The sequence below is a fragment of the Marasmius oreades genome, chromosome 1, assembly GCF_018924745.1.
Source record: "Marasmius oreades isolate 03SP1 chromosome 1, whole genome shotgun sequence".
NCBI classification, from domain to species: Eukaryota; Fungi; Basidiomycota; class Agaricomycetes; order Agaricales; family Marasmiaceae; genus Marasmius; species Marasmius oreades.
Window position 1 is genome coordinate 2,614,388 of NC_057323.1, and position 20,377 is coordinate 2,634,764.

General features: G+C 46.2%; 5 protein-coding genes across 8 annotated transcripts; 4 read left to right on the top strand and 1 right to left on the bottom strand.

Annotated features, from left to right (window-relative positions):
• The first annotated feature begins 2 nt into the window (after positions 1-2).
• On the top strand, positions 3-965 carry RPB7 (DNA-directed RNA polymerase II subunit). The gene is made up of 6 exons (XM_043146691.1): positions 3-81; positions 137-406; positions 458-508; positions 563-628; positions 685-750; positions 810-965. Exons 1-6 carry the CDS (start codon positions 70-72, stop codon positions 855-857), a joined length of 513 nt encoding a protein of 170 aa, XP_043015394.1. The 5' UTR covers positions 3-69; the 3' UTR covers positions 858-965.
• Positions 966-1,209: 244 nt separating this feature from the next.
• On the top strand, positions 1,210-2,324 carry E1B28_000820 (uncharacterized protein). The gene is made up of 3 exons (XM_043146692.1): positions 1,210-1,345; positions 1,399-1,570; positions 1,627-2,324. Exons 1-3 carry the CDS (start codon positions 1,314-1,316, stop codon positions 1,963-1,965), a joined length of 543 nt encoding a protein of 180 aa, XP_043015395.1. The 5' UTR covers positions 1,210-1,313; the 3' UTR covers positions 1,966-2,324.
• Positions 2,325-2,715: 391 nt separating this feature from the next.
• Positions 2,716-10,386, top strand: E1B28_000821 (uncharacterized protein). The gene is made up of 17 exons (XM_043146693.1): positions 2,716-2,842; positions 2,898-3,070; positions 3,182-3,555; positions 3,616-3,770; positions 3,827-4,133; positions 4,185-4,416; positions 4,477-4,568; positions 4,624-5,110; positions 5,161-7,935; positions 7,992-8,370; positions 8,420-8,672; positions 8,720-8,901; positions 8,958-9,120; positions 9,168-9,240; positions 9,293-9,615; positions 9,668-9,943; positions 9,992-10,386. Exons 2-17 carry the CDS (start codon positions 3,016-3,018, stop codon positions 10,214-10,216), a joined length of 6,351 nt encoding a protein of 2,116 aa, XP_043015396.1. The 5' UTR covers positions 2,716-2,842; positions 2,898-3,015; the 3' UTR covers positions 10,217-10,386.
• Positions 10,387-10,619: 233 nt separating this feature from the next.
• Positions 10,620-13,765, top strand: E1B28_000822 (uncharacterized protein). Of its 3 annotated transcripts, none has more exons than XM_043146695.1 (11): positions 10,620-10,840; positions 10,890-11,158; positions 11,208-11,423; positions 11,474-11,596; positions 11,651-11,792; positions 11,847-11,960; positions 12,013-12,268; positions 12,320-12,457; positions 12,510-12,819; positions 12,887-13,096; positions 13,150-13,765. In XM_043146695.1, exons 1-11 carry the CDS (start codon positions 10,673-10,675, stop codon positions 13,643-13,645), a joined length of 2,442 nt encoding a protein of 813 aa, XP_043015398.1. In that variant the 5' UTR covers positions 10,620-10,672; the 3' UTR covers positions 13,646-13,765. The 3 variants fall into 3 exon arrangements, with proteins under 3 accessions (XP_043015398.1, XP_043015397.1, XP_043015399.1); XM_043146694.1 differs by having other exon boundaries at positions 10,895-11,158; positions 12,510-12,817; positions 12,867-13,096; positions 13,147-13,765; XM_043146696.1 differs by having other exon boundaries at positions 11,208-11,596; positions 12,510-12,817; positions 12,867-13,096; positions 13,147-13,765.
• Positions 13,766-16,528, bottom strand: MCM3 (MCM DNA helicase complex subunit). 2 transcript variants are annotated; one of them, XM_043146697.1, is made up of 5 exons: positions 15,728-16,528; positions 15,056-15,668; positions 14,510-15,001; positions 14,034-14,455; positions 13,766-13,984 (listed from the first exon to the last, which is right to left on the bottom strand). In XM_043146697.1, exons 1-5 carry the CDS (start codon positions 16,498-16,500, stop codon positions 13,774-13,776), a joined length of 2,511 nt encoding a protein of 836 aa, XP_043015400.1. In that variant the 5' UTR covers positions 16,501-16,528; the 3' UTR covers positions 13,766-13,773. The 2 variants fall into 2 exon arrangements, with proteins under 2 accessions (XP_043015400.1, XP_043015401.1); XM_043146698.1 differs by having other exon boundaries at positions 14,034-15,001.
• Between the last annotated feature and the right edge of the window lie 3,849 nt (positions 16,529-20,377).

Sequence of the window (20,377 nt, forward strand, 5' to 3'; positions counted from 1 at the left end):
TCGCTCGACTGGGCGCTGTGGATTGCCGCCGACAAGGATCTGACGGATACCCTGTCGTCCACCGCCATCATGTTCTTTATCGTGAGTTGTTGTTATTTAACTCCTGCACCCAATTTACCCCCTTGAAATGTTGCAGAAAGAACTGACCCACACAATTCTCCTACATCCGTCTTATTTCGGCCCTCGAATGCTCAACTTCCTTGAATCAAAACTATACTCGGATGTCGAGGGAACATGTTCAGGTCAATTCGGATATATCATCGCAGTTGTCTCGATATTAGACATTGGGAAAGGGATGGTTCTAAGCGGGAGTGGTCAAGCCGAATTCATAACAAGGTATCGTGCTATTGTGTTCAAGCCATTTAAGGGAGAAGTCGTGGATGGTGTCGTGAATAATGTTACAAAAGTACGTCTCGTTCTAGCTCACGTCCTGTCCTCCTCAACATTGCTATTCTAGATGGGCTTCTTTGCTGACGTCGGACCTTTAAATGTATTCGTATCGCATCAAGTGTGCTTTCCATCTTGCGAACTGTTTACGAAACCTCTGAATCAGGAATTCTAGCTGATACATCCTGATATGAAGTTCGACCCGAACTCGAATCCACCATCGTTTGCTTCTGAAGAGCAGGTCGGTTTGACACTCACAGGTGCCCAGATGGACGTCTGAAATGTTCCAATGTATAGATTATAGAAAAGAACACGAAGGTAAGACTGAAGATTGTGGGCACGCGTGTGGACGCCACGGAGATCGTAAGTTGCTTTTCGGTCCTCTCAAAGTGTTCTCTCTGCTCAGTGCTTCTTGACAAAAGTTTGCTATCGGGACTATCAAGGAAGATCACCTGGGTGTTATTGAGTAAGGATGCTTCAGATTTTGCCACATTGACAGAGGCTACTCATACGTCGCGTATTCTACTCGGTGTTTCTAATATCGAAAACATTGTATATCAGTCTCATCCGGAGGAGCCTGAGGGTCACAGTCTCATAGCGGCGGTCTGACACTACATAAGTGCGTCTTCTCCAGACCGGTACAACAAAGCCAGCCCAAGCATATGATTGATGTATGTATATGAGTCTCAACCTTTATGCCTGTGATGAATCCTGGTCCTTTCATGACATGATGGGTTGAGGAAAGCTTGAAACTGGCAGAATGGTAGACGTCGGAGTTCCGATTCTTGCCGAACTTTGCGATACCGTGTGAAATCTCCTGAAATAAAAAATTGTTCCCCACTGGCACTGCACAGCTCATCGAGCCTCTACTTTTCACCCTTCATTGGTGTTTAATAGGTATTCCACCGCTAACCTTAACACCGAAAATGCACTTCGTCAATCAAACTTTCAATTACGAGTGAGCCAATAATACTCTGCGTTATCTTTCTGCTATGCTCAACGATTTTGTAGCCATCCATGGTCTCACGTCGTTATTGGAATGTGGCACAAGTACCCAAACCCCAAGTGCTCGCATGTTATCAGCGTCGATGTGGTAGACCGGTCAGTGGACCCTAAGACTGGACTCATTCGAACGGAGCGAATATTGGGCTGCAAGCAAAAGGCGCCCATATGGATAGTGAAGGTGCTTAGTGACGCCCTTTTCATGATTGCCCTTGCTCATCTCAGTCTCTCGTGTAGCTTTTCGGCGGCTCAGAAGATGCATTTGTTCGAGAAATCTCTTTCATAGACCCCAAAACGCAGAATGCGACTATCATCTCCGAAAACCTCTCGCTCTCTCAGTTCGCTACAGGTCTGGAACAGATACAGTACTCCCCCGTTTCCTCCCACCAAACGATGTTTAGACAGACGGCGGAAATACAAGCGCGGATGGCGTTGTGGCGGAGTGCGGCCGATGGTTTAGAACGATGGTTGGCTCAGAGGTTCGAGCAAAACGCACAACTAGGCAAAACGGCATTTACGGACGTCTTACGACAGCTATGGGAAGAACGACATATGCAAGGCGCAACAGCAGCATAGAGGCCCCGTCGGGGCGTAGACCGTCTTTATTACGATCTTTATGGCTCTTTATCGGTTTTTCGTTTAGCACACCACTCTCACTTGCATACCATGCAGAATTATTGTAGAAGTCCAGACCCCTTGACCGCGTATACAGTTTCCTCTGACACTACTGTTACAGTTACAGTATCCTAATAATTGTAGGCCGCCCACAAAAGAATACTTGTAAGTATAGATCAAGATTAAAATCCCCTTCGGACCTAGTGGATGACACCATTACAATGACACCTACTTCCCGTACAAACGCATAGTAAACCGCTCTCAAGTACTTAGCAGCCGAAGAAAGTTGACGCGTCCCTCACAACACCATTTCTTTTCCCCTCCGAACCACGGTCCACCGTTACTCCTTCGCAGTTTACTCCATTGGATGAACGTTAACGTCAGCACAATCTTGCCCTCCTTACTACGTGTATCTTGAAAATAAGAAAGTCTATCTAGACACGGCTATGGGGTGGTGTAGTAAATATAAAATTACATTACTATGACACAAGCGAGCAAGCTGGCATGAACGGAGGACGAAGGTGGCCGGGAATTTGGAAAATAATAATTAACTTGGCACACAACACGACAACAAGAACATACGACAAAATCTCCACACACAAGCTGTACAAGAAATCGGTGACAACGCCGTCAGAGGTAACGAACAACACACCCCAGACTGGCCCAGAGGAACACTGGCGTCGAGTGTGCCCGTGTGCGCACCTGTAATACTTAAAACTACAGAAATGGCAAAAAAAAATATTGAAGAGCGAGCACAAGCGTCACAGAAAATGACAAAGATGTCACAGGCTGTGTCACAATCCGCTCAATAACTGTTTTAAATTTACTCATTCCTCAAGTAAGTACTCTAGCCCGAAACGTTGGAATTTACAGAAGCTAACTACTTATGAAAGAACGGATTGCGTCTATTTACTCAACAGGCATTCCCCCCACTCGACGGATTAGCTCACGAAGTTCATTAAAGCCCGAAGAATCTCAGTGCGAAATTAAGCAGAACCGAATGCAAACTGAATGGACGAACTTCTAAATCATTGTTTGGGAGAACTTGCTTTCGACGGAGACCTCGGTGAGTTCCGGATTATGGAAAGAGAGAGAACGTGTGGTTCGATGTTCGATCCCTGGCCATCGCTCTCCTACCACTTTAGCTCGAAAATCTTGTACTGATTGTTTACTTCAGGTTGTAGTGTGTCTCGTCTGAGCACATTCGTTCGCGGATTTTATGAAAGCCACCCATCTGTTCTTCGTCAGAACGTCGACGATGCTTTCTGTGCCTTCGTCTGGTCGCTCATTGTCCAGCAACCCACGGTTAGTGTCGGTCAAATTCCTGACGGAGTCACCTCGGAGGTTTGGATTGCTCCCCAGACCAGCGCAAAGAGAAAGGCCAACGCTCGAGGAGAGGTCCACGTCGAGACTCAACCGCGCGAATTGAATATTGTTCCCGACGCAAAAATACGACCATTGGAAGAACTACAGGCAGAATATGGAGAAAAGTTGCGAATAGCTTGCAATAGAGACGCGATCTACGCTTCGATCACGGGTTCACATATTCGAGTTCGTGGACTTCCATCGCGGTTGCATCTCAGTCAGTTTATCTCTTATCTTTTTTTGCAGTTCTCGAAACTCAGTCCCATGGTCTATTCTGCCCTTCAAATCATTACTCGAGGGCGGGAGGCAGGTGTGACAGTTGTAGAACTTGGCGCTCAGTCAAGCTACGATCAGAAGACTTGTTTTTATCTGGTCAAACAACTGCTAGAGCTCAATCTAGTGTGCGTAATGAAAATCTCTTCCATTGCCGTTTTAAACCTTCTGCGATCCTTTCTAGGATCAAGAGACGCCGTGGTGGCGTCGGTACACACTATGTAATCCACCGATACATCTACGACAGAAGTCCGTCTTGGAAAGCAATACGAGACGAGGAACGAAAAGCAGAGCTTCAGCTAGCGTCTTCTGAATTCTCGGGTATCGACGACGAAGAGGAAGAACAACCCGAACCTGTCATTTCCCCTGACTTTTCTCCACTGGACGCTCGCCATCTTTCCAGTTTGCCACTGGTCCGGGCGCGTGTTGTAAAGCTTCTAAAAGCTTCCAAAAACTACATGCACGTATCGACCAACATGATTCTGACTCTAGTAGGTGGCACTAAGCTTTTGTTCTTTAACTTTGACCATTGAAGGTCGCAGGGATTCTCCAACCCGACGAAAACCGATCGCCGGTTTTTTTCGAGTCGAATACGTGATCTGGTACGGCAAGGGGTGATCGAGAAAGTCATTGTGCCCAGTCAAAAAAAAAGAACTAATAAAGCGAGTAATGTGTTGTGTCTGCGTCTGTTGGATGAGAATGCTATGGGTGGAAACGAAGTGGAAGATTTGAAACAGGTCGACGAGGATAAGGAAGCAGACACAGAAGAGCTCGGTATGCGTTAGTCATTGCAAAGCTGAAGTTTCTGCTGAAGGTGGCTTTATCTTTATCCAGTGAATGCCAGTGGTGTGAAGACGAATGTGACCATCCACAGGCAGATAATCGAGCTATTGGAAGAATCGGGTACGAGGGGACTGACGTTGAACGTGAGGTTTTTTACGACCTGATGCTGGACAATGGCCTGGTAACAGATTCTCACAGGAGCTATCTTCTGCACTGGATAACTTTGACAAGCGGACAATTGAACTGCTTCTGAATCGTGCGGAAAAAGTACCCCCACCTTCGCACCTTAGCGACCTTGGTATCACTGGACTATTGGAAACAAACGGGAGAGAACGGCGACATCGTTACTTCACGGTCTCGGCTTACCGAAATCTTCTGGACAGGGAGAATCTCGATAAGTCCACTGCGGGATTATCAGAGATGGATCTTTCCAATCGAGGAAATTTTCTTCCTGTTGATCCGAGTGCTTTCTACGAGAATGAAGAGACCGACCACCGTTACTTGGATGGTTTGCGTGGTGACGAGCCGATAAAAAACAAAACAACAGCCAAGAGCTGTGAGGAGGTGATAAAATCCCAGAAGCGGAAGTTCCAGTACAAGGATGATGTCCTCCAATCTTCTGAAAGTCATCGACCGACAAAGAAACGCCAGGTTAGCGTTAGCGGAGCTGAAGACGTTAGATCAGGTATTTGACGTTCAGTAACAAGCTCGATATTTGCTGAATCCGCGCCATAGAAACTCAATATACATCCGTGCCGAAGAAACCCGGACGTCTACGAAATTTCGATGTCCTGGAGGCCACCGAGTCAGTTATAGCTCCAGAACCGAGGAAACGCGGTCGGCCAAGAAAGAACGAGACCTCATCTGCTTCCATCAAACGCGGATGTTCCCGGAAGTCTAACACCGCGGCGGTCCTTAACAAAAATCAGGTTAGGGATGGGAATGAAGCGGCAGAGGAAGAAAGGGCACCAGAAGAAGGGATCGAGCTCAGGCCATCCGAAAGTGGAGAGACCAACGCCATCGAAGGTCCACCAATTGGTGATACTCCAAACGGAGAGTCGGTCTCTGCTCCAGTTTCCATGAAGTTCGGACGACCGGGAAAGGACACACGACCATATCCATATCCCACGCAAGAAAAGGAAGTGTCAGTTTCTATTGGGCAATGCTATTTCCCGAATACAAAGACGGCCGTGGATCGTAGTGAAGCAAGAGTTGGGCATGTGGATGAAGTAACTGAGGAAGAGGGACGAGAGGAGCCTGTGGAGGAGGTAATGCCCGTGTTCCCTGAGTGCGGCCAGACAAGTACCGTGGAAAATAGGTCGCAAATAGCAACAGAACTGACAAGTGTTCGACGTTCTTCTCAACTTCGTGAACAGGAAGCGGATGCCATCGAGTGTTCCCCAAAGGCGGTGGACACCAGTGACGACGGCTTAGAACCGGTGCAAACTCCTACACCAGTTCCCTTTGAGGAAGTGCAGCTTGAAGTTCCGGATCCTTCTCAGGTCCAGAGTCAACGACTTCCTACACCTACAGTGCAGCTGACAAAGGGAAAATCCACTTCTGCAAAAGTGAACGTTTCGAGTCTGCGAAGGGAGAACGAACTCTTACGTGTTCTTGAGGTGATGGGTGGTATCGCCAACATCCACGGGAAGGAGCTATATGACACCCATATGGCACTTGTGGAAAGCCTTGCAAAAGCAAGTGAGACCACTAGCACGCCTGTTGGCGCCAGGATTGATAAACGTACTGTCGTCCGAACCTTCAACACTTTAGAAAGCCGGGGGAAAGTCAAGCAACTTACCGCCTCTTTGACAGCCCAGCTCGGCATGAGTCGTTCGGTCGTCATCGCTTACCTTCCAAGTTTAGAGGATTCAAAACTGAATGGCTTTCTTGCCAGTTTAGGCCGGGTTCCACCTCCGGCGGTGCCGCAAGCCTTTGGAAGAAAGCTCGACCAACCTTTGGAGTACGGTTCGGAGGTATCGCGTACCTCTAAAGGACCAGCACCTCTTCAGATCTTAGAAGTCGAAAACCCCATTGCCGAAAATGAACGTTGGAGGAAAAACACTGCACGCGCCGACGAGCTTTTCAGCCGCGATGAGGATGCTGTTCGGAGTGTACTTCTTGCAGAACGTTCAACTCTCGGTCAACTTTACGGCACCATTATTTCCAGGGTTCTGCGGGCCCGAGAACTACATCTTATCGTGCTGGGCGCGTGCGAAGGGAATAATACCTCACCTCAGATAGTTTCTCATGAGAAGAGGATCATTCACCTTTCTTTCTTAACTCACGATCTACCACTAGTGAACTATATCAAAGTTGTCCCTCCGATAGAGCATTCTGAGGAGGCATTCGACTTCCTACGAAGCGAAGGCGGCGCTAATACGATAGTGCGAGACCTGCCCGCCAATCTCCTGGCGCAACTACAAATCGGTAGATCCAGAGCTCGTTCCCGAATCTTAGACAGTCTGGAGATATTGAGATCTCTTAACTTAGTTTCGCCTCTAGTCCCCTCGACCTCGCAGTATGCCTGGACCTGTTCCCCACAAGGCGATCACCCCGCTACCTTTGATGTTGTGCCTTTAGAATCGAATGCTCTGAGCCCAACGATGGCACCTGCTTATTGGGGTTTCAATGACCTCGGACCGATTTATCATTGGGCAGCATCGGAAATCCAGCCGCCTTTCATATGCGACGTTCCTATCAACTCGTTAGCGCAGGGCTGCACTTACTGGTCCTTGTTACGGGATGCCTCTTCCAATCCTCACTTAGAGGTCCTCGATCCTACCCCTCAAAGCTCAACAGGCCGGGTCAACATGGACGCAAATGTTGCGAGATCCCTTCGTCGCCGAGCATCATGGGAATCTGACTATATCTTGACATGGCATCAAATACGATACCTCAAACGATTCACTGATGACCTCGACGTACAAGATGTCGATGCCAAAATTAACCGGATCGCATGGGTTATCAGCGCTCCTTCGGATGTGGTATCTCGATACTATGGTAGCGCTCAAATGAAGCTAGTTAAACAGCAGGAAAAGACCCGCAAACGAGAATCCGTAGCACGAAAAGAAAGGATGGCCCGAGATGCAAAGGCCTCATTAGCTAAGAAAGCTGAAGAGGCGAGGAAACAGAGAGAGATTGAATGGGATTTGTTGGTGAAAAGGGTCCATCCAGATCCGTTCCAAGAAACTGCCGCCACCCGCATCAAACGAGTGCGAACACGCTTTCTTCAGTTGACGGCAGGGAAGGATACACAGAAATGGGAGAACGAGATCCTTGCTGCGGTTCAAGAAGCGGAAGTGATTGCAAAGAAAGTCTTGAAGGGTAAAATGCCTATAACTAGGAACCAGAATATCCACCCGCCTCAGCCGACCGCTGTTGGTGCTCCACCTGTTGCTACGAATCCACCCGAGAAGTCTGTCGGGGACCTCATAGCGGAACAAGGACCTCCACTTCCACGGACCCGTCCCCCACCTAAAAAGCGGAGAAAAACGGACAAAGCTGACAGTAAGCAACACAAGTTACCCAATGTAGGTGTAACACAACATCTAACACGTTTGTAGCCGAGGAATCGATGAGCACTATCAAATCACCTACCCGGCGACATCGTTTCCAATGGAATCGGGATTTTGAAGAGCTCGCTCGCGACGCATCAGCCATAATCAAGGCTAGATGTAGAGATGTTTCTCGTCTTGACTGGGGCGCATATGAGCAAGTTTTTCCCACTGTCCCCAGAAATACGGTTCGCCAACGTGTGGCACGTATCCGCGAAAACCCCGCCAACGATGCATACTTGAATCGTTTGGAAGACCGCTGGTACGAACTATGGGTGCAACATCGTGGAACTGTGCATCTACCCGACATCGATCCTACAAGTCCGACAAACTTCAATCTTATTGAGCACATCGAATTTCTTCGTAAACATATCGACAAAAGCGCTCTGTGAGTTTCATGACATCCTACTTGTTCGGTGCTTATAACTTTAGAACAGGCGCGTCGGCTATGCACAACAACCGAAAGCTGTTCCAGAGGTTTTACTCAATTCCCTCGAGCTTATGGAAGAGCAATACGACGTCATAGAGACAGGGACCACCGGACCTACATGGGAATTCGCTTGGAATGCTGCCGTAGAGGAAGGACGCGAAAAGCGTATGCTCACGAAGCCTTTTACCAAGACGCCAGACATCCTACTGTTTGGTGAGGCGCCGGCAGAGGCCGTATACGTCGCAGAGTCTGCCTTGAAGGTAGTTAAGTATATCATCCGTCTCTCTTCTCTCTAAATCAACGCTAGATGGCACTCGGAACACCGGTTGAATCATACGATCCAGAGCGTGCAGCTTTTATGTTACACAAACTCGGTGAAGACGTGACCTCTGTTGCGACGAAGAATCTACTCGGGCAGGGTGTGCTCTCAAAGCTTGTTCGAGACCCATCAAAGGCGAAACCTGGGAGACAACTAAAGATTTCAGACATGTAAGCATCTCATCCGAGTCCTCAGATTGCTTATACAGATCACTCCTTCATTTCAGTAATCAAAATTCTTTGAACGGGAATATTCAATCTGACGTGTTCCATGATGCTGCTTCGCTTAAAGAGCTGTCAGCTCAGCAGGAAGGAGAATGGCGCGAGTGGCCCTTATTAGCGACAGACGGTGATTCTGCAGCTCTTATTCAGCTCATCTCAGACGACAAGGTTTGCATAATTTGCATCCATGGCGTTTACGTTTTCACGTCCGATAGGTCGACATCCGAATCGATACTTCAGGACCACAGAGATTCTTTCCTGCCTTTGACTGGAATAGTAAAAAGGCTGGTGGGTAGTGAGATCACTCATACGTTGTTCGTTTCACTCAGCCTAATGCCAGATGATGATCACATTGAAACCGCGCTGCATGTTCGCTTCCACGATCTACAAGATTCAGCACCTCTTGGAGAAATGGACGTTGACCAGACTCCTGAAGAATACAACGCGACGCCCAATCATGTTCATGGAATGACGACTACGGGTGAGGAAGGGTGTTGTTCCAAGAACGGCGTTCGAGGAATCGTCAGTTGTGGATCGTGTTTAGAGGAGTTGTGGACAGCCCGTCAACGTGAGTTTGACCAAAAAGAATTGCACATCGCCCAGCTTGTGCTATGGTTGGTCGACCAGGCAGAAGCGGGAGGAGTCACCAAGGAGGAATTAGTAGTAAATCATCATTATTATTCCCTTTTCGACCTCTGTCTGAGATTTTCTCCAGATCAATATCAAAACTCCTTTGGACGAGCTGCTCCCCGTCGTCGGCAAGCTTTTAGTGGGGCCACATCCTGCCATTTATTGGGCTGGATACACGTCGCCAGTTCTTGTCGCTCCAGCGCATATGACAAAATGGACCGTGGTCATTCAAGAGAACCCATTGATGCGCATGCTTCCCCGACGCTGGATGTCACCATGCGGCTTGAAGACCAAGGAAATCTGGGAAGCGGGATTGAGGGCAGTCGTTGGAGGTATTGTGTTCCGTCCAGGGATTTCAATGGTATGTCGCACATAACCCAGTCTCTGATCACATACTCATTCAAAATAGTATGAACTTCGTTGGCGCCTTCGTTTAGTCTACGACAGGCAAGAGATTTGCGATCTCCTCCGTTTCCTTCAAGATAACGGAACTATCAATAATCGTTTTATGACCGCTGCGTTTTCAGGAACACTTGATAGCGTCATGTTACCGGGGGCCCACGAACTGCAGGAAACACAAGTGTTTTGGTTTTTGGAGAACTCTAAAGATTGGTTTTTATTATATGCCAATTGAAGTCGTTTTTACCTACGAGGAGAGGGAGAAGGGAAACAGCAGATGGAACCCAACCCTTATTCATCTGGGGGCCCCCAACTAAAGTTTATTATTTATGAAAAAAGGATAACAAACACACATATCTAGCTTCTCTTTTCATAAAGTTGAAATATAAATTAATTTTTTGAATGTGAATTTCCGGGCGAAATAGACACAGGTATTCAAGGTAGGTCTCTCTCTCTCTCTTCTCTCCCTCTTCAAAAAAGCTTGATTTCGGTCGATTTCTCCACAGACATACGCCATAAGCTGAAAGACGAGCTAACACATAAATGATATTTAACACTCAACGTAGAACGGGGCGTGAGATAAAACAACTAAAAGCTTTAGATACGGCTTGTTAATCACGTGAACTACGTTCATTTCTCCCTGTGCCTGGCGTCCTTGTGGTGCAACTTGTCAGGATTCATTTCCCTTTCCATGGTCTCTCAAGAAATTCAGACTCTCCTCAAGTCTACGAGCTTGGATTATCCAAAGCAAGAGGAAGTTAACTATCTGGATTCCAAGTTTCATAGTGTGGAGGATCTGGTAGGACTCCGGGGAGAACTTTCGGAGGCTAAGCGTTTGCACTCTGAGCTGACTTCCAAGGTGGGTACTTGACATACCGACCATATTCAGCGTGTTTGATGTATATCAGCTTAGCTCTTCACAAGCTAGGTTCAATGAACTGGTCGTCAACACGCGGGTTGCCGCAGAGTCTTACATGCACACCGCACAAGGGCTATCACTGATAAGACACTCGCTTGCTGACGAGCTTAGTGAATTATTACAGCGTTTGGCATCGGTTTCATCCTATGGACTGGCTCCCACCGTACTTGAAGATGTTGAAGCTTTACATTGGAATTTGAAAGAGCTAGAAAGTATCCGAGGTTATGTCAGGCTTATCGAACATGCATTAAGCTTGAGGTTCGTCTTTAACCATCTGCTTCTCTGCCTTAGTCGTCACATCTCTTAGTGAAGCTACTATCAACCATCTCCGTGACAAGACCGCATCTCAGGATTCCATAAATGTGGCCACTGTTCCTCTATACCAAGATCTTCAAGCATTTGTCTCAAGGGTTTCGGCCACTTGCTCTACTTCAGAGGATGGAGACCAGATGTTACATCTCATATCATTCTTATCTCGTCTCCTTGAAACAACGTGGCTCGATATGAAACAAGTTCTGGCGTCGTGTGTTTCTGTCCCATTTCGTCGCAATGCGCTCCTGATCACCATTTCAGTCCACTCTTGGAAGCCGCAGAAGAGCTCAAATGGCCTACACCCGTAAATTATGACATGTTTACGGCCGACGTCAGGGTCAAGTTTGAAAGGTCGTTTCTTCGTCTTCTTCAATTGCAAAGAATGTCAGCCATTTTCGTTGATCATGACTCACTGCAACCCAACTGACTCGGAAAAAGTGGTGAACAATTTGAAATACCACAGGGACAAACCTCGGGCATTAAAGGCGGTCTATATCCGTTGGGAGTGCTGGTACAACCGATATCCCTACGGTTCAAATATCATTTTGAGGACGACCGACAAACAAACCGACCAGATAAAGTAAGCAGTCTTCACGTTCACTGATGATTAAAATCTTGACCTGATTTTATCTAGCCAGAATGGTATTTTACACATATCCTGAATGTGATACACGATCATCGATCATTTATGGAGGGCACCGTCCAAGCACTAGTCTCGGCGTCAGGATACACTGCTCTGAATGCTTGGGTAAGTACTCCCTATGACCTTAACCGTGCAACTGAAAGTGAGATGCTTCCAGCACGAGTTCACCGTCTTGGTGCTTCCTCTACTGTCGAGAAAACTTAGGCGGACCGTACCACTGTTACTGCCTCACACTTCACTGTTTGCACATACAATATATCAAACGCTCTCTTTTGACGCGTCTTTAATCGAACTTGGGTTCGATGTCACAAAGACTTCCGTAGCAGGGGATGATTCTAAATGGCCTGGTCTCAGCGAGGTTATTCTCGGGCAGAAGGAATGGTTCGATCTGTGGATCGATGGGGAGAAAAGATGTGAGTACAGAACTGTCTTTAGTATCACTTACGCCTGACTATTCCTTGTAGTCGCCGAGGCTCAGTACAATGCAATCATCGGTGCCTCAGACGCGTGGCAGATAGCAGATGATGACGTGGGCGTGGACTACGATGTTAAAACTACCAATTCCGCAAGGCGAATAAAGGCTTTGACGGAACAAATCACAGGTAAATATAGACAGGTTTTCACATAATCGATGCCGACTCCCCTAGTTTTTAGAACGCTACTCCGCTCTTCCAAGTTTCTCTCACCGCACCCGATTCCTCGTTCAAGTTCAGCTACCAATCCTTGAATCGTATCACGGTCGAATATCAACCTCACTTGATGCTTTTGAAACCTTATCCTCTGCCCTAATTCGAGCTGTTCCTGGCGCTCTCGGCGTGTCTTTGGGCATCAAGGATGATAAGAGCATCAACGTAGATACACAACGTCTCACGACTGGAATTGACGGCGTACAGAGGCTCTGTAAAGCACTCCTCAGTGCTATGTATATAGCCACTGCTTTGAAAGCATGGGGGGAGGAGCTGGTATAGTCAACTCGCTGTTTCGAATCTCGCATCATTAACCTTACTATAGTCTTTCTTGGAACTTTGGACCGAGATCAATCACCGAGCTGGATTACGAGCTCAAGCGCAGGCCAATTCCGCACTGCCCAACCCGTCCACCGAAAATAACCCAGAGACCATCTTCGAGGAGTTAATTGTGTCATATCACAAACTGTCCCAACGCACTGAGGACATTATTGTGCAACAAATTAGTTCTGAGGTCGAAGCTGCCCTCAAGGTTCACTTCAACGCTATTTCCTCGTAAGTTCGCGTCGAACCTCAGAAGGAGTTAGCTGCTTAGATCTTGGTAGTAGCCCTAATTCAAACACATCGACGTCTGCTGAGGAAGTGGCACTATCCCAGACTTTACTAGGACCTCTGGCTCTACTTTCTGCCCACCTCTCGTATGTGAGGGCAACACTCCCCCGGTTAAATATGACTACCTTATATCGGCGAATCGCATCCAGGCTGGCCGAGCATATCTTACAGCGTCAAATACTTTATCGAGGACATATATCTTCATCGGAAGGAAAAGCTGCCCTTGCAGAGAGTGAGCTCTGGGTGGAGACTTGCCAAACCGGTCTCGCTGGTTCGTTGGGTGGTGGCCGAAAACGGGTGGAAACCCCCTGGGCTAGACTAGTCCAGGCTGGTAGAATAGTTGGAGCCGATGAGGAGACGACCTCACAAATCACTCATGCAACATTCAGTACTTTGAGCCAAAAGGAGTGGGAGGAACAGATGATCAGCATGATAGGTTTTCAGGAATTGGACAGAGAGGAGGTGGGAAGGCTACTGAGAAGACAAGAGTAGTTCATTTATCGATGTCTTGACTCACGCCGTACTTATATCGTACAAGTTTCATCGTATTTACATCGCCCCCACTTCAATGAATAAGGACAAAAGGGAAAAAAAAACATACTGCAAATACATGATTTGGACTACACCCGATATACAATGTTATCGCTGATCATACACTGGTCTGCATCCTGCATAGCCTGACACGCCAAGGTAGCCTCAGCAGTTCCAAAGAGTTGGTTTATTCCTAAACCCTCGTTCACGGCTTCGACCAGAACCGGTAATGGTGCGAATTCTCCGTCTTGTAAGGTATTCTTGAAGGCATTTAAGAACCTTGCGCGGAACAGCTCGAGTCTAGCCTAGTGTGAATGTACGGCTACTGAAAATAAACAACTGAAATTACCGTTCCGGGGAGATAGTTCCATCCGCCGCAGGTGCAGCAATGGTGGGCAACATGTCCACATCTTGACTCACGTCACCCCATACAGGATCCCGCTCTTCTGGCATAGCAGACGGTCGACGAGTCCCGGCGCTAGGGCCAGGCATTCGACTGGTCTCAGGTTCATCCTCTTCTCCAGACCCCTCGTCAGAGTCTTCGTCGTAGCTTCCCTCAGTGTCTGCACTCCGAGCAGTTCCACCAGTGTTAAGCTTACGTTTTTTGTGACGGCGTTTACGTTTGGGGACTTCCTTGAACAGAGCAAATCTCATGATTTCTTCGGCTAGGTTGGCGTCCCGTTCCTCGACTTTTGAGGAAAGTCTGGCTTTTGCGTGAGCAGTTGCAAGACGTATCAATGTTTCCAAAGTACGAGCTGTCAATGGCGAAGTCTGCAATTCCAAGGTCTAGTAGTGGAAATCTTCAAGGAAAGAAGCATATTGCACCTTTCTCTGATTGGCCTCCATGTCCTCGTTTCGGAGATTTGCATACACTTGAACGATGTTGTCCGCCGCACCTTTCGTTAGCATTGGCGGAGATTTACTCTTGGCGTATTGTATGTATTTTTTTGCAAATGCTATACTGAGAATCTTCTTTTTGGGATCTTTACTTTTACTGCGTGTCTGTGGACCTGATGTGGAGCCAACACCCATATGAAGTAGAGGATCGAACTTTTCATAAGGACTGGCATTCACATCGGCATCTGCAGGCGCTGTACCAGGCCCTTCTACCGAAAGTGGTTGAGACAGATTGTCATGAATAGGCGTTCCTTCTTCGAGACCGGGAGGAAGGTAGCGGTGCATACGCAATACGTGGTCTGCAATTTGTCGATCACGTGTTGCTTCCACGTCGTCGGTCACCACAAATAACAAGTCGAACCGAGATAGTAATGAATCAGGTAGGGCAATATTCCGATGCGGGTCTTTGTGAATGTCATACTGAAGCGGAGGTTATGAGGTCATCATACGGTAAAGTGAAGAATAGCATCCTACCTGACCGTAGATTGGATTTGCTGCAGCGACAACACTGCAGCGGGCATTCAGACTCGTATGGATGCCGGCCTTGGCGATTGTCACCGTCTGTTGTTCCATAACTTCATGGATAGCAACACGGTCTATATCGGACATTTTGTCGAACTCGTCAATACAAACTACACCTCTGTCGGCAAGAACCATTGCACCAGCTTCCAGACGCCTTTCTCCGGTCTCGCGATCGCTTGTTACTGCAGCGGTCAGGCCAACGCCCGAACTTCCACGTCCGGTCGTTGCAATAGCTAGAGGTGCTGTTCCAAGAATGAACCGCAAAATCTGCGATTTGGCTGTAGAGGGGTCGCCAACCATTAATAGGTTTATGTCCCCTCGGATATGCGTACCGTTGGCGAGATTTTTCTCTGCACCTCCCAGTAACAGTAAAAGGACGGCCTTTTTTATGTATTCGTGACCGAAGATCGATGGCGCAAGAGATTCAGAAAGGAGGTTGAAGATGTTCGACTTTTTGGAAAGCTGATTGATCATTCTGATATCGGTATCCGTGAGCTGCGTCTGAGCGATGCCTCCACCGAGTTTTGAAGATAATAGAATTATATTATTTGCTAGTATCAAGGACCTGAAAGGGGCCGCGCAGTTTGGCTGGAGGTTATAATGGCAAAAAGATCGGGAACGCACTTGAAAGCTCCGTTAGATCCACCGCCAACGCTTCGATAAACACCGACCAGCTGTATACGATCTCCTGGCTTGCATTTATCAACGAGATCATCGTCCAAGATGACGTCTGTGCTACGCGGGAGTTGGCCTGGGGGCGAACGCTCGGGCATTTCTTGTATACTAATTCTTTGATGGTCCCGGAAGTGACACTGACCGTATTCCATTTGTAGTTTTCGGCCCTCGTCGTCAGTCTGCGGGGTGATTGATGTCGTTGGGGGAAGATTGGAGTTGACTGAAGTCGCGTCTCGGCATTCATGCTGGTGAAAAAGTCGCGTCTCGGGGCAGTAATGAACGGATTTCAACATTTTGGGGCGAACAAGGGAGCAACGGGTAATGATGCCTTCCAAAGAGATCATTTTCCCCAATTGCTCGGAGTGTAGTGTCCTGGGACTGACATGGTGGTCGCCAAACGAACCACTGAACCCAACGTGGTAAGCTTTGTGTTCAGTATCGTGTTTTGTGCTGTCTTTCACGTTCTCCATAATGGTTTTCAAGGCCTCCTCCACCGAAGGAAAGAAATCGGAAGGTTTCTTGAGAAGTCCGTCTGCTAATTCGCGATCGTAATCACGAAGGTCGTCAATGTTGACGATGAGGCGATTTTCGTCTTTGCGAAGCATGCGAGCGATATCCTCCTTGTAGTTATACAGGTCAGAAGAGTCTGAATTGAGAAATTCTTCAAAACGACGGGTCCTATCGCGTATTCGCTCATCCTGGGGAATTGCATCGTCGGACATAGTGGTGGTACTGTCGAACGTTCAAGACGCGACGCGTCTATGGTCATCACAAGCATCAACAGGCAGTCCCCGCAAACGTCACCTGACGTGACATTTCTGTGACCCTTCGCACCATATATGGAGATTATCGACGCAACTGCCCTTCCTGTAGAACACGTAAGTACAGACGAAGATCCTCAGACATGAATAAACGGCTGAATTAATATACCTGTAGAACACGTAAGTACAGACGAAGATCTACAGGGTATCGTGAATGAATAAACATAGATAGACAAGAAGTATGTACTTACCCTCAGACATGAATAAACGGCTGAGGGTGCTAAATGTATACAGAAAGTATAAATGAGTAAATAGAATATGAAATAGAGATAAGGCATATGGAACATGGAATGATGAAGAAAAGAATAGTGATCGATCGACGATCAAGGACGTGTGGACGGCGTGCACCATATGTTCAAACCTGTACCTCAACACTTCCCACTCAATCCTCGACAGCGAACTAGATAGTGCAGCTGTCACTTGTAAGATACAAAACTTGGTGAGTCCATGGGCTGCTATATATAGAATATACTGACAAAATCCCTGTGATTCAAATTTTCTCTAGGCTTTTCAACTCAAGTTTTTTTTTCATTTGAAGGGATCTTGAAACAGGCAGTAAATGTCTGCTTTATGATTCTACATAATGAAAATGGAAAATTGGCTTCCATAGAAATGTTTTGCAGTGCTTTGCAGAACATAGGGCACAAGCAGATTTTTTTTCCATGTGACCAAAATATGATGTTCCAACCAAATCTTCCAAGTGAACCTTCCAACTAGGCTAGACTGTCTTCCCAAGTGATATGATATTAAGACCCAAATTTGGATACTGTCGCCTAGCCATTATCCATATTTGGGAGGTTATGTCACGTTGCAAAATGGTCCGAGACTACTGTTGGTCTCTGGATAGCATGTGATTACCCATGGGCAACCTTCATATCAAGTTTGAACTGGAATATAAGTCATGTTTGTTTACCATAGGAGTCCTAATATTAAAAGATATGAATGGCCTACAGAGTATTTAGCTTAAGGGAACTTAAAACTCAGGCTATGGCAAGCAACAGACTGATCGGAAGTTTTGGTCTGAAGATTGTGGTTGGAAGATTTGGTTGAACATCAAAATTTTTGTCGTACAAAAAAAATCCCGCTTGTGCCCTATGTTCTGCAAAGCACTGTAATATATTATAGGAATATTATGAGTCATTTATCCAGAGAAATGGGTTTGTTGTGGAGTTATATTTCGCTTTTTCTGTATTGTGGCACAGTTTCAGGAGAATTACCAACTACAAAGCCAATGTATTTGGATACTTTTAAAGGCTAAACCACATTTTTTCTCTCTATCTCACTCATCCATAATACCTTCTGGAAGTACACAGTGCCCTCAGTAGGTATGGGCTACCCAAGCAGCTCGCCTTCTGTTCAAACCACAGGCATCATATGCATGATGTGCGGGCTCAGGCTCAGGCCCTAGGCCAGCCTGAGCTGAGCCTAGCCCTAGTGAGGGCTTTGCAGGGCCCAAGGCTCGGGCTTGAGGTTTGGAAAGCCCAAGCCTTGGTCTGGGCCTGGGCTTTTAGTGGATAATAAATTACCCTGATTGGCATCTTTTTCTGCAACCAGAAAGTTACCAAAATTGTCCATAATTTTATAGAAATTGATGGCATTGACTCCAGCCTTATAATAATAATAATACACTTTACATGACCAGAGACACTCTGATTGCGAAGTCTGGTCTGAGATAGTAGAATTCTCTACTACTGATCTGTTTTATTTATATATCCATGAATCTAACAGTCTGAAGCCTACTTCAGCTTACAAAACTCAAACAATCTGCTGTGGCCCAAGTGCCTAGAGTCCCCAAGTGGACTATACTAAATACCAAACACCAAATCTGATGAAAGTCCCCAAGTGGACTTAACCAAATTCCAAATCTGTGTTCTGACAAAACCAATACACACTGACTGAGTCAGGGCAAATCACTACTGCTTTGAGAGTTCCTGCTTAATTGTACAATTTGGGCAGTACTAACTAAAGAATCCTAGCTTTTACAGGGCTCCTTATATACTGCTTGAGAACTAGAAAATATTAAAAGTAAATAACAAACAGATTTTCTACAGAATCTCTGATTTCAGATGAGAAAAGAATTGGAATAGACATAAAATTTCCTTCTTCAGGTCATTTCTCCTTTGATTTTGAGTATAATGATCTTCTTCCCTCTCTCTTCTTGGTCTTCTAGATTTCTACCATGTGCAATCCTTGTAGGTCCAAGCCCCTCTTTCTTCTTCCTGGATGCATGGTCTGCATATTCAATTGCTCCTTTCCATTCCACATCTTTCTGTTGCTATGATTGAATGAATCTCATATCTCTTGTTCTCCTAATCTGCTCGATGTCTGAAACACTTTCCCTCGGACTATTTCTAATCTCCTCTTATCTGACTTTTCTTATCATATCTCTGAGTAATCTAATCTTATTCAGAAGTTTTCATGTCCAGGATCTCTAACTTTGTTCTAATATCTGTCAATGTCTTAACAATCTGTCTGTAATCTGTTTTCCTCGATGTCTAATAGAAGTAAAACAGAATGGTATAATATCCCTTGATTACCCAAAGCATGTTACCACAGAAGGCAGAGAGGCCAATGAACATAGAAGGCTTGGAAATAGCTGTCTTCTCTAAGTCCTACAGGTTTTGGATTACTCTTCTCGAAGATCTCTCTCTATTAAATTTCCTTCAAACAGAGGTCTAGAGTTTTGACTAGCAGATTGGGCTATCTCTAGTCCTCTTATTTCCACTAAATATTATCTGTTCTTCTTTCTTAAAAGCAAAAATTGAAGTCTTTTATAGTATTGTGCAAAACAGGTGCAACACCTGGCTCAGGCCCAAGCCCGAGCCCACACAACACTACTTCGCATACATTCATTAGGAATTCTTTCAAGTGAATCAAGAGTATTCATCTGGAGTATATCCTTCTGTGGTGAAGGTGGTTTGAGGCAGTATTTACTCCTTCTTGCCATGCTAATACTGAATACGATGGTACTGAATATGGCAGATTGACGTTGAAGGAACAGAATCTGGAGCTGGTTGTGAAGCTAATTTTCGAAATTCCATGATGTCATCTGGTTTTCTTCACAAAATTTTGGTGCAGGTGTATAATACATGAAATTTGCCTTAAATCTATAGTTTTATACCTTTGCTCCCTGTAGATAAAGAGACATGAGAGTCAGAATGAGGGGGTGAAAGCCCTTTTTGCCTTATTTGGCCCATCACACTAGATCAGGTGATGTTTGTGGGGACTGGACTGCCCCTACCTTAGCATTTGACCTGTGCCTTTGGCATGGGGGATACATTGTATATATTTATTTGCATCAGTACAGTGACAAATTGAAAAAGAACTTGAAGTAGTTTTGATTGGTCATTTCCAAACCAAAAGCAAGCATCAAACAAGATGGAGCATTTATCTGAGGTATACAGTACCATGTGTTCTCAAGTGCAGCTAAAGTTGCTAAACTGACAATGAATGTAGTCCCTGAAGGCGTGTTTTGAGACATGACCCAGAACTATTTTCTTTATACAGATTTCAGTAGAAGACATTGTTGCATGTAGTTAAAAAGATGTATTATAGGAGATCTTCTAATTGAGAAGAACATCTTTGTAAACTATATTTGCTGTAGTTGTTGCTCCATCCAGGAGTAGAATCTTCAGTCAGTTCGTAGTAGTGATGTTGATGTTCGGTTCTGAACCATGGTGCAAACACCAAACCTCCGAACTAAACACAAGGTTCAGGTCTGGTTCTTGTTCAGGCTCTGGGAGTTGGAGGAGGTTTGGGTTCAGGGTTCAGGAGTCTG